The sequence below is a fragment of the Amblyomma americanum genome, chromosome 11 (genome assembly GCF_052857255.1).
Source record: "Amblyomma americanum isolate KBUSLIRL-KWMA chromosome 11, ASM5285725v1, whole genome shotgun sequence".
NCBI lineage: Eukaryota > Metazoa > Arthropoda > Arachnida > Ixodida > Ixodidae > Amblyomma > Amblyomma americanum.
Window position 1 is genome coordinate 65,643,297 of NC_135507.1, and position 13,630 is coordinate 65,656,926.

Below are 13,630 nucleotides of genomic sequence, written 5' to 3' on the forward strand. Positions count from 1 at the left end.
AAACACCAGTAATCGTGCGCAAATATCTGAAAAACAATGGACGCAGTGTGTGAGGAGATCTGAATATATCTTTGTTTTTATGCTGCTTTGTTAACGTGTGCGGCAATTTGAGTTTTTCGTTCTTGTAGCATTTAAAACGAACTTGGTCGCCCGTGAGGGCATGTATATTTGTGGCAACGGCGGCCATGAAGCTCTTAGCATCAGCTATCATCTTTTTAGGCGTTAACTATGCTTGTTATACCTGTAGCATGTGGGCGTGTTACTTTCTGTTGAAAATTTTAGGAGCATTGAGCTCAATTTTCGCATGCAACTATTTTTATAAATGCATTGTTTATTAATCACACTCAACAATAAAATCCAAAGAGCCTTATGTTGCTAAATACTTTGATTAAGCCGTAGAACTGTTTTTACTTTCATTGTGACCGCCTTGTAGCTGGCTTAGTGTATGATAGGGCTCGGCTTCAAAATTTGCGATAAATGTTTTTCACTCTGTTAACTCTGCGACATCCACTCTAAAAATGTCTTTCATGTACAGAAGCTAACAAGCCATTCCTCTATACACGCATCGTCAATTATCTTTGCACTCAAAATCCATATTGTGCACCTTAACGTTCCTTCCCCTCATCACTTCTGCCGCAGCGTGTCCAGCCCACTCCTACGGTGCGGATTGCAAGCAGAGCCGTGTGTGCTTCTGCAAGACGGAGGAGTTCTGCAACGCTCACACGGGCACCTGTGCCAAGGATCGGGGATTGTGTCGCCAGGGGTGGCGAAACTCGCCGTTCTGTGACACAAGTAAGGCTAAATATTCGCACGCAACGCATTTTTTTCCAAAGTGGGCAATGGACAGTGCGGTTTGTGTAGGATGCACAAATCTGCAAACTTCTGGAGGTTGACTTTATGAATCGTCCTTTCAGAGCTTCCAAAAGGCCAAAATTTCACCAGAGCTCACACGCTTGAAATGATTTACTGTTTGTCATGACGGGATCACTCGAACAACGTAACGACGTAGTAAGACAAACCGTGCTCTGCAAATTAGAAAACCAATTAGACGCGTAGCAACACAGCACTATTTAAAACTCTTATTTCCTTATGAACATTTTAGAATTTAGCGACAATGCTCTACACCAGGTGTTACAGGAAACACTTTAAGTAATTTTCAAAATATGGTTTTTCGCGGTAATAATTTCGCTTTTTCAGCATAGTATATCCAATGTTGGCGGACCCCAGAAAACCAGTGAATCGTTTTAAGTAGTAAGCTGGCGAACTATTATTAATAATTAACTGTTTGTTGTTAGAATTAAGCAACTAGCTGCAATTAGAGGTGTGTAGCTGGCCGTTAATAATAGCCTTATCAGTATTCAGAATTTAAAAAATCGCGATTACCCTTGTCGCTGTTACGTACACTGGAGGGGTCGCTTTGCCTACTTGCTTCCCAAAGCGCATTTATTTTCGCACGATGCAGCCAAATTTTGCCGAGCGACAGCCCTGAGGATAATCGCGTTTTCAAAATCATGAAAATTGATATACCTATAACTAACGAACAGCTACAAATCTCTAATTGCAGCTCTAGAAAGATATTTATCAAAAATAATTAACCATATTTATACTTATGTCAAGGCGTTTATTTGAAGCACAGGTCGGTTGGTCTTGGTTGTCCGGCGACACGACGGGCACACTCACAGGCGTTGTTCGAAAAACCCAGCTGCACTTCGTCTGCTTCTTCGTTGTCCCGCTTGAACTCGTCCGCTTCTTCGCTGCGCTGCGCCTGTCGGTCCCATTACAATTACTCTCCCTCCGAAAAGGAGCCATCCTGGCGACTTACGGAGAGGAGAGGATGGGCGGGTCATAGTAAGGCTTGAGGCGCTCAACGTGCACAGTTTCGCGCCCCCGGCGACGGTGGTCCGAAGAGGGAACGAGCGGCTCAACGATATAAGTCACCGGAGAAGTTTGGTGGACAACCCGGTAAGGTCCGTGAAAGCGAGACAGTAGTTTCGTGGCGAGGCCGGGAGTGGAGGAAGGCACCCAGAGCCAAACGAGGGCGCCAGATGGGTATGACGCTGGAGGGTCCGGGGAATCCCGACGGTGCTTCTGATCCCATTGTTGCTGTGTGGTGAAAGAGCGGGCAAGTTGCCGGCATTCTTCGGCATACAGGTGAGCTTCGGAGAGTAAGGTGGTCTCGGAAGGGTCAGGGTGATAAGGAAGGATGGTGTCCATGGTGGATGTAGGCTCCCGGCCATATAAGAGGAAGAAAGGAGAAAACCCCGTTGTTGTCTGAGTAGCTGTGTTATACGCGTACGTGACGAACGGGAGCACTTGATCCCAGTTGGAGTGGGCGGTGTCAACGTACATGGCGAGCATGTCACTCAGAGTGCGGTTGAACCGCTCAGTCATGCCGTTGGTCTGGGGGTGATAGGCGCTGGTGCAGCGATGAACGATTTGGCATTGCTTGAGCAGGGCCTCGACGGCGTCCGAGAGAAAAACACGGCCGCGGTCACTCAGAAGTTCTTTCGGGGCGCCGTGACGAAGAACAAGACTGTGTAGAATGAAGTGAGCGACATCGTTTGCGGTAGCAGATTTGAGAGCCGACGTTTCGACGTAACGGGTGAGATGGTCAACGGCAACGATGATCCACCGATTATTAGCCGAAGTAGTTGGAAGCGGGCCATAAAGATCAATGCCGACGCGGTCAAAGGGACGGCCAGGGCAAGGTAACGGCTGCAAAGGAGCGGCGGCGGGGTGGGGAGGTTTCTTGCGACGTTGGCAGGCGATGCATGACCGAATGTACTGACGTATGTAGCGGTACATACCTCGCCAGTAGATTCGCTGACGAAGGCGAGCATATGTTTTCAGTACACCGGCGTGGCCGCATTGTGGAGCGGAGTGAAAAGAGGCACAGATTGTAGCACGGAGGTGTCGAGGGATGACCAACAGCCACTTCCGGCCGTCGGGGAGGTAATTACGGCGGTATAAGAGGCCATCACGAACGGCGAAGTGGTGGGCTTGGCGGCGAAGGGTCCGGGTCGAAGGATGCGGCGAGGGAGTGTTCAGGAAGTTTAGCAGCGAGGTGATCCAAGGATCCTTCAATTGTTCGGAGAGCATATCAGGGATGTTGAACGAAGAGAATTCGTAGCCACAGACGAGGGCAGAGGTTGACTCGCATGGGAGTGGTGAACGAGAAAGGGCGTCGGCGTCCGAGTGCTTGCGGCCGGAGCGATAAATGACGTGTATATCAAACTCCTGGAGACGTAAAGCCCAGCGGGCGAGTCGGCCAGAAGGATCTTTGAGGGAGGATAGCCAGCATAGGGCGTGGTGGTCTGTGACGACATAGAAGGGCCGGCCGTAAATGTAAGGGCGGAACTTGGCAATTGCCCAAATGATGGCGAGACATTCTTTTTCTGTAACAGAATAGTTTGATTCCGCCTTGGTGAGGGCGCGGCTGGCGTAAGCGACGACGTATTCCGGATACCCAGGCTTTCGCTGGGCAAGAACTGCGCCCAAGCCCACACCGCTCGCGTCAGTGTGAACTTCTGTCGGACAGGCGGGATCAAAATGGCGAAGGATGGGGGGAGAGACCAGCAGGCGACGTAAAGTGCTGAACGCGGTATCGCAGGCGGGGGACCAAGACGAAAGGTTCGGGCTGCCGGCAAGAAGCTGCGTTAAAGGGGCGATGATACTGGCGAAATTTCGGATGAAGCGGCGAAAATATGAGCATAAGCCTATAAAATTGCGAAGTTCTTTTAAGGTGGTTGGTTTGGGGAAGTCAGCGACGGGAACCGAGGCACCTCCACCAAGTGTCAAGGCGTTTATTTGAAGCACAGGTCGGTTGGTCTTGGTTGTCCGGCGACACGACGGGCACACTCACAGGCGTTGTTCGAAAAACCCAGCTGCACTTCGTCTGCTTCTTCGTTGTCCCGCTTGAACTCGTCCGCTTCTTCGCTGCGCTGCGCCTGTCGGTCCCATTACAATTAACACAATCCTCTTGCTTTCCGGTATCCTCTAACACTGGTAATACTGCAACGCAAAACCCATACCTTTACTTCCGCCGTGGCGGCTCAGTGGTTATGCTGCTTCGCTGCTGAAACGAAAGACGCTTGTCCGATCACGACCGCGGCGGTCGAATTTCGATGCAGGCGAAATTCTAGAGGCCCGTGTGTTGCGCGATGTCACTGCACGTTCAAGAACCCCAGGTGGTCGAAACTTCTGATGCCCTTCACTGCCGCGTCCCTCATAGTCTGAGTCACTTTGGGACGTTAAACACCCATAAACCAAACCAAGCCATATCATTACCCCAAAAAGCCCATTTTTGAAAATTACTTATTCTTCCCTGTAACACCAGGTGTACATAGCAGTACATGGTAAAGAATGGTGCATACTTAAACGATGAACACCAATAGAACACCTGCCTCTACGAGTGATACAGCTGTTGATTTTGACAAGGCAATCTGTGAGCTATTTTACATATATGTACTACATTTGACAATTTTCTTGCTCTGCGATTTACGATGTAGCTGCTCTTGTATTGAGTGAATGCATTTTTCTGCCCTCCCTGCCTGGACTGGAATGAGGGTCTGTTGTATTGTGGAAATACATAAAATGAATGAACCGAATATGTTACATAAATTGATATCAAGGTTATACAAGTTAGACAACTAGGAAAGAGAGCACATGACGAGAACAGTTACAGAACCAGTTATGGGTTTCAGTGAATGCAAGGTTAGATGTGTATGTCGGTGAGCGCAGTGAGTGTTTGTAGGTATGTGTATATGTGTAGAATTGGAAGACGGCCCAGCGAATGTGTTTCCATTGATCTTGAAGTGCCGTGAATGGGAACAAAATGGATGATTTTCATTTTCTGAAGATAGAAATGAAAGTCAAGGAACTGACCCCCCTTTTTTATAAAGTACACTCCCGCCTAAATACAAGCCCTTTCAACTTTGTGTAAAGAGAAATAAAAGGCTGACCAAACACCTGCTTTGGCATGCGGAGTGCATAATAACGAAAAAAATGTTTCTGGACTAGGCAGCTGTAAACACTAGCTCGCTCTTAGCCTCAAGAAGGTCTCAAACGAGTTGAAATTCAATGAATACAATATTTGTATTGTTTTGCTGCGCCGACAGCTAGCAGGTCCTGGGAGCCTTGAAGTGTCAAGAGCGAAACGACAGCGCGGGTGCCTGGCTGCAAGTAACAGAAGGAATGGGTCCTGCAAAGTTTTGGACAGCTAATTGAACGTATAGATTTTTTGCGGTTAAATTAAGCATTTTCACTGCGCCTCTTTACACGACAAATTTTTAAGAAAGCGAACATCACTGCTAGCGAACTCTATAAAGATATATGAGGCTAATCAGGAGTAATTACACATTGGCATCCACCCAAGCGCAGCCATACGGCTACAAAGGAAAGCTATGCAGCTTTCTCGGAAACTTCGCAGTTAAAGAAAAATTCGTCCCAGTCCGGGTTTCGACCCTGGGCCTACCGCTATGGCTGCGCTTGAGTAGATGTCCATGAGTAATTACTCGCTTATTACAAAGATACTTAGCCTTGGGGGCTTCCTAAACATTTGACCAGACATGGAACTATGAGATACATATATAGTACACACCCATGGAAAAGTTCTTGCTTCAGCTGAGAGAACTATTCAAGATAAACATCAATTGCGATCAGTTTAATGACATGTGAAGCTTGTTCAAAATATGCATAGGAAAACGATCGATCTTGAAACCAATAATAGAAGTGTTTTGAAATGCTTAACACAATGATAATAAAAACTATTACAGCCGGTGAATTGGCAGATAGAGCATAGCCGTGCAACAGGGAGGCAGCTTGCGGAACACAGCTATGTGTTTTAGGTACATTTTACGATGATGCATGAAAGAAAGTTGATTAAATTAACTGAATAGAGAATATAACTCACAACTCAGAATAGTTGAACTGCGTTCTCAAAGTCTACTACGGAATCCAGCGAATTTTCGATGGTAACAAAACATTTTGGGATCTACGTTTCAGGTTACCCTTTGTTCAAGGATGGGCCTTCGGTTATCACAGTCAGCGACAGAAATGCCACTATAAGGTTCAAACCTTGGAACCAATCTGTTGATATAGGCATAGGGAAGCCCAAAGAATACCGCGTCGAGTACAAGGTAAGCTTTGAGTGCTCTACGTTTTCACTCGACGATCAAAGGGCGAAGGGGCAGAGTCGCCAACTCCATAGTCAGCCATTTCAGAAGAGGTTTTTGTTTCATCCCTCATGATCGCTGACATAGTAAGGTTCTCCCATGCACAATGAATGTGCCGGCCGAAAGAAATCTTAGCCTGTTTTCATTATCCATTTGCAAACGATCGCGTCGTCGAATTAACCTATAACAGTTTAATAACTTTCCTCGTTATCGCTCCCCTCTATACTACTTGCTATGCCCTTGCTGTTCCTTTATTTCCCCCGGTCCCATGTCGGCGGCTTGAGATATCAGCAGTTGGCACGGCTGGGAACATCCCTTCCTTTTTTGTACTTTTTGTTAAGAAAGCACCCCTGCGAATAGTACTTAAACTCTTCCCCTCCTTTCGATAAGCCATTTAGATTCCTACTCGAAAGGTGAACATTTATTCAGCGATAAAAATGGTATCGGAAAGCGCATTGTGACATGATAGCACTTGAGGCCCCTAGCAACCACGGAACAAATAGGGTGGCGCTGATTGGCAGCTTCGCCGCTAGGAGGCCGTGACGTCACGCAAAGCAGCGCGCGCCCGAGTGGGAGAGGAGCGCGCGCGCCCGCCGACCGGAAGCTTCGTGCACAGGGACGGGCGCGCGTTGGCTAGCAGCTCCACTACCCGCATTCTCGCAAAAACCGGGTGTCTGAAGTGGATTTGACCTTTTGGCCTCTGCGAGCGCGGACGAGGGAGTGAAGGAGGAGGAACAGAGCTGCGTCCAGGATAAGGAGGCCGATTCCATGCACCCCCTATCCCCTGCATGAATGCTCCCTGTGTGAGTTGTGATTAACCGGGAGAAGAAAGGCGTCACGGGATGCTCGACACGTGGGAAATTGGTTGATAAGCAAAGCGAAGGGGTATGTGGCCTCGCTTTGCACTCGAAGTATAGGCATCCTTGGGCACTTTCTGCCGTGGCTCTGGTTTTCGGGTTGGCATGGAGACTAACCCTGACCGTCCGGGTGGTCTGACGAAGACTATCGTCGTTTGCGACGACGGGAACAAGAACGGGTAAGAAGACAGCGGCAGCGGGAATCAAAGGAGGCATATGTCGTGGCTAAGGGACGGAAACAATTGGAAGGACAGAGGCAGTGTGCGCCGAGAAGACGTCAGCAAACAGCCAATGAAGAAGGGCAGTTGCGATGGATGGGAAGGCAGCTTAACGAAAGGAAATCCAGAAGAACGTCGCCCATGAGTTTGTGGAAAACCCTTTTTTGTTTTCAACCGGAAGCATAACTGCCAGATTAATTCAGCCAAACAATATTTCATCATTGAGACAAAACAAGGCTGACCATGGAAAACCAAGTATGACCGCGAGATTAACGCAGCTATCAATGTTTATTCATTGAGGCACAACAAGCATAACCATGCAGAGACGTTCTGTTTGTGCACGATATTCCATGGCTAAACGAGTTTTCTAATGTTGCCAAGAACCATAAATTAGAAACGAAGTTAGGAATAGAACGATATTTCTAATTTTCAAAATAGCAATCAATAAAATAGAACCCAAAGAAATTTCCTCTATATCTAAGCACAGAGTGTTGTCAGACAATCAGCGCAGCATTGTTTCCGCATGAGCCGGCTGTGCGCGGAGCTCCGCCGTGCCATGAAACCTTCACGTATTTTTGCATCTTTCCTTTGTTGAAATGCCATTTGCACACTCCGTTTTTGTTCAGTTTCTCTATCTTCTACAGCGTGTCTCGTTTGTCTGGCAGCGCTCCGTTTTTTTTTCTGAGCTTTTTTTTGTCCTCGCCAGACAAACTACGACCACAAGGGCCCGTGTGGGAGCAGAAGCGAACAAACAAACAATCAAATGAAGAGACAAACAAACAGGGGAGCCGGCACGCAGAGCAGTCTGCCGTGGCCCGTCCAGATCGTGCGCGGCGAAGAAAAAACCAGCTGAAAAAGAATTCTAATGATTATTACGAAACTCCCTAATGAGAAATTTCAGCGCAGCCTTTTCTGCTTCGCCGGCGCGAACGACAGCGCCCTCTCGAAGGCGGCGCTTAGCCTCTACTTCGGGAGCACGAGCTCCTGGGTCTTCTCGGCAGAGCGCATTTCAGGATTCAGCGTCCGCGGCCCTGAGGCATCCGAAGCTCGGGCAGTTCGTTTAGCAGCAGCGGCAGACGAAGCATTTCCACCGGTTTTGTGGCTGATTATTCAGAGAGAACTGGTTGAGGCTATTTTGTCTTGTATTTTATAAGCAGATGTTTTCTACTAGGAGGAGAATGCTGTGAGTGGCCTGGCCTATGCGGACGATCTATCGCGTGCAGCACATTACACGGCACCACCCGGAAACGTAGCAGAGCGTGGCGCAACCGCAGAATACAGCGCGTGGGTGCACTGGGTGTGTGAAATAATAATAATTGGTTTTTTGGCGAAATGAAATGGCGCAGTATCTGTCTGATATATCGTTGGACACCTGAACAGCGCCGTAAGGGAAGGGATAAAGGAGGGAGTGAAAGAAGAAAGGAAGAAGAGGTGCCGTAGTGAAGGGCTCCAGAATAATTTCGACCACCTGGAGATCTTTAACGTGCACTGACATCGCACAGCACACGGGCGCCTTAGCGTTTTTCCTCCATGAAAACGCAGCCGCCGCTGTCGGGTTCGAACCCGGGAACTCTGGATCAGTAGTCGAGCGCCCTAACCACTGAGCCACCGCGGCGGGTAAGTGCGGAAAGACCTTTGCTCCCTTAGCGACCATACTTCCACACATCCAGAGGTGATAGACGCCGACGCACGCGGCGCTCACCACTCTGGCGCCATCTATGAGCGAGCGGCAGTACGCTCATTCTTTCGGTTACACTTGCGACTGCGGCTCGGCTCAATCCATGAAGGGGCGCCAAAGAACTACTCTTTGTAATAAACAACACATGCCACTATTCTGGCCACCTTGGACAAGTTCAACATTTTCCGTCTTCAGTGTCCCCTCCTTGGTCCAGTGCCTTCTCTTCCGCGCGGCGGCCATGAAAGCAACCAAACTGAAACAAAAAGCGCAGATGCGTGACCGGCCCTGTCCTTCCCGTTACGCTGGGGTTGCTAGGCGTGACATCTGGGCGTCCGCCCGCCAAAGCAATCTATCCGCGCCACTTATATACGCCCCGTGGTTCCTGGAGGCCTAGAATCTCACAATTCGCCGCCGGAAGAGGTTATCAAGAGCCCAGAGAGCGCTCTACGGGCCATCCTCGCCACCTAGAGAACGCAACTTTGACGCAACCTGAAGTCCATTTTCTTGGCAGTAGTGTTCCGGCAATCTCCAGAAGTACTAGACTGTTTCTGCAAAAACGCATGTTAATATTTATTAATTTCTGTCTGCGCAGCATATTACGAGACTGTCTTGAGTACTTGCTGTTCCCATTAATATTTGTTTTTTTTCAAAATCTTATATTTTATTCGTGGCAGCGGTAATGCCAATCAGAGCCATGTGGACCCGAAGCTTGGAATGTAACATTTAAAGCCGCAGAAAGAGGAGAAAATCTGATTAGCCCTCATTGTGTCTTGCTTCATACCGTGTAAAACTCGAGCTTTGCCAGAAGATTTCATGGCCCGTACATATTTAAACGGCTGCTGCGCTTTTGCATATCCAACATTCTCGGGCAAAAATTATGGAAAATTGAAAATTGTGTGATACTGTTACGAAAATATTGAAGGTAGTGTTCCGTTCTTATGGTATGTAGCAAAATCTTTCTTTCAAAGTGTTTATCACGATTTCATCGAACAGATAAAAATCCAGTAGAAAATCAATAGGGAACGCTTTTGACAATAGAAAAAACGTTAATTAAGTGTGCATGACTGCCGTTGGGTAATCTGCGGATATATATATTGTTATAGTAAGATCTTAACTTTTATGACCAAAATTGCTTTCGTCAAAGGTTTCACGCTCAAAAATGATTTGGCCAGAATAGTTGGATATGAACCGCTGGATAGTTTGCTTTATTAATGCACGGGTGCACTTTTCAAGGAAGAAGGCGTGATTACTTTTCAATTTGGGAGAGACGACCTCAAACACCCGGCCTCAGGCGAACACTATTTGCTTGTATGTCTATTTAGAGCTTTCCGGCACACATGAAACAACGGGGGTGATGCAGTTAACCAGGTGAGCAAGGAGTGGGAGCAGTTTCAAGTTGTAAGGTGACGGGGAGAAGGAATGAGTGCGGCTTGTATATATGAAAGACCAAGAAGGCATTATACTTGTAGCGTCCGAGGGATAAGATTTTGGTGGGCGCCAAATCCAAGTGGCACGTTACAACCGGAATATTATCGCTTAGTAGTGAGAAAAAAATGTGCAATCGTAACAGCTTTCCTTGAATCTTTTAAACGGTTTACAGCAAACAAATATTCTCGATTTGTTTTGATTGACTTTAACGTCTCAAAGCGGCACAGGCTATGAGAGAGCATTATCTTGCCGAAGGTTGCATTTGGTTGGACTGCGCATACTGAGAGAGAGCACACCGGAATCCTCGACAAGTACAACCCGAGCTACATTTTTGGAGAACGATTAAATTCTCTGAAAGGCGTATCCGCTTCCATTCTAAATTTCATCTCATCACTTACGAGCATTTGTTCTTGTCGTACAGCGAAAGGCATAGAAAACAATTTTTCCTGCTCGTACATACATCCAGGGCTTGCACTAAAAACTACTATCGCTTATCCAGACTGGTATTTTGTAGCTTTCGATTCGGTTTCATGTTCATCCTCTGTCATTGGTTTCTTCTTGCGCTGACGTGGGCCGTGTGGGGTAGGAAATTCCGCTGGCTGAGCAGAATAACCTTTGACACAATTTGAATAAATGAAACCCACAGTCATGCATAGCTCGGGGACCAACGGTAAAGCCCCAAGAAGAAGGTCGCATGACGACCAGTTAGATATGTCTCATGAGCTTTATAGGCGCTTCTTCGAATTCAAATATTATGCTTTGTTTCTGTGACAAGGCAGAGAGACAATAATATGGATCCTAAATACATACGGCTCCACCAGCACCAATGCAGTAAGCGGAGCGTTGCCCCTGAGGAAAGTCCAAACTAGATGCAGCGGCGGTCCTGTAGCTACCGGCAGCATCGCTGTAGGACCGTCCTTGACTAGGATTGGTGGCTTGCTTTTTCACGTCTTGCGTCTTTCCTCGCAATCAGCGTCACGTGAAAAACAAAATGAGTGATTACAAAATACGTTCTATGATTCGCCTACAACATTAACTATGACATACAACATCCTTATACCAAGATTGTTTTTAGCCCTCCTTACTCGGACTGGCAGTGCAACACACAGAAATGGACAAATGTGAACTATGCTGGATGGAGAGAAGAGCTAAATTCGCCATCCCATTATAGGGCATTTTTTCCCCGCGACATATGAGCCAGCCGTATGTACAGCTCCACATTATAATTAAAAAGGTGTACCTCCTCGACGAATAACTTTCGCAGACCGGCAGTCAACTGCAGCAGCTGCTGCTACAGGAGCCCTGCAAGTAGGTCATCCTGTCAAAGATCAAGAAAAGGTTCATCTGAAGGTTGATTTTGACTGCCCATGTCTCCCTTATAAACCCAACAGTGGATGGCAGTAATGTGTCCATTACCCTTATTGAACGTACTTAAATTTGGAAACTTCAGACGTGAGAAGGGGCAGTCAGGCACGCGGCGATACGACCACGCGAGTGGTATAAATTGACGAATATCTAATTACAGCGACCTATCTCTTTTGTACTCTGTGGGACCTGTCTAACGGGGTCCTCTTTAGAGACGATCTCCGCTGGCTCCCAGCAACACGATGCTATTCTCTATTTCTTGTGCTGTAGTTCTAGCCATATGCAACTTGAGAAGGAAAAAATTCGTGGTTGCTTTTCTTCAAATCTCCTGGCGGTGAGAGATACACTCTAATTACATACTGTAGGCTGGGCCACCTCACTCAGCCGTTGAACAACTTAAGTATCTGTCGATCGGCCTAACATTTCTGCGATACGTCAGCGTGACCCAAATCAGATAAAAAATGACTCGACAACGCACGCCACACTGTCGAGTTCGCGGGTCGAACCGCCCATAAAGGGCAATACTTACTAAATTGCTGCCTCCTTACAGAGAATTCAGTAGCCAGGTAGTGGCTACCATTCTCATCGAACTTAGCCCAGCCTTAATATTGTCACGACTTGCTTGACGTAGAGGCCGGCGGCGAGCACAGCTCTTGATAGCCGGAGCACAAGAACACACGAACCAGAACACAGGTCCGCCAGCAGCAGTGTCGTTGTTGTTGTTGTTGTTGACCTCACACAATGGCACATACCCACAAAGGGGATTGGCCATAACCAGGTGGTGACTATTTAAAACTAAAATTTAGGCAAAGAAGGGGTAGGGATTACTATAAGTGGTTGTAAAAACCGAAATACAGAAGCTGATAATGGGATGGGCAGGACGAAAGCTCATGATGGTAGACGTTTTGATTCTAGGAGATAATTTTGAACGGCAGAGCAAACATTCCCATTGGTATGGCCAAGCATAGAAGCGCCAAGAGACAGAACAACTGCAGAAGACAGGCGCAAACTGAGATTCTGTATTGGAACTTCTAATAGTCGCCTCCTAATCGATGAGTAGCGACGGCAAAAAAGAAGAAAGTGCTCTATTGTTTCCGGCTCCGCACAATACGGACACAATGGGGAGATCGCCAGACCAGGCCTGTAGAGGTAAAAATTTAGCTGCGGCACCCGGCAGCGAAGCCTCGTGAAGGGAACTTCAAGATTGCGCGATCGCCAGACTGAGCTTCTCCAAGAAAACAGTAGGTGCTGGAAGTCGTCCAAGGAAGTAAGCGCTGATGCGCCCAATTCGTTCATTACAGTGTACCGTCGAAAGCGTGCCGCCGTGATGTAAGCAGTTGTTGGAAGCGGGTCAACAATCGGTCCACTCAGGGCTGCCTTCGCTAAAGCATCAGCTGATTCATTTAATAGAAGACCCCTGTGCCCAGGAACCCAAAGAAATCGAATTGATGTGATGTGTGGAGGGATAAGGAATTTTATTATCCGAAAGAGCTGCGATTCAGTGGACGCCGAGAGGGAAGTGCATAAAGATAACGAGTCCGTAATTATTATTACTGCTGATAAAGAAATTGGTACCTTGCGCAGAGCGAGAACCACTGCTAGAAACTCAGCCAGATAGATAGGATTGAAATCTTGGAGACGGAGAGAAAAAGACCAGTCAAGGGACTGGGAGTAAATACCTACACCTGCCTTTTCTGCACACACCGAGCCATCAGTCGCAATTGAACATGTGAGCTGAAGGTCGACAAATAACCCTGCAACATACCATTTAACCATGCGAAAGGCAGTAATTTTGCATTACATGGATAAATGTCATCGTAGATGATAGACACAGTTGCGGGGATGGACCGCACCGGAACAATTTCAGGTATTCGCACGTTGAGTGGGCCCAGCAAAGATTAAACGAAACAG

At 47.4% G+C, this 13,630-nt stretch overlaps 1 protein-coding gene across 1 annotated transcript in view; it reads left to right on the forward strand.

Moving 5' to 3' along the window:
- The window catches only part of LOC144109491 (receptor-type tyrosine-protein phosphatase T-like), a 190,273-nt gene that overhangs the window by 84,523 nt on the left and 92,120 nt on the right, over window positions 1–13,630 (forward strand). The window contains 2 exon segments of the mRNA XM_077642312.1: window positions 640–792; window positions 6,004–6,137. Coding sequence (XP_077498438.1) covers window positions 640–792; window positions 6,004–6,137 — 287 coding nt within the window.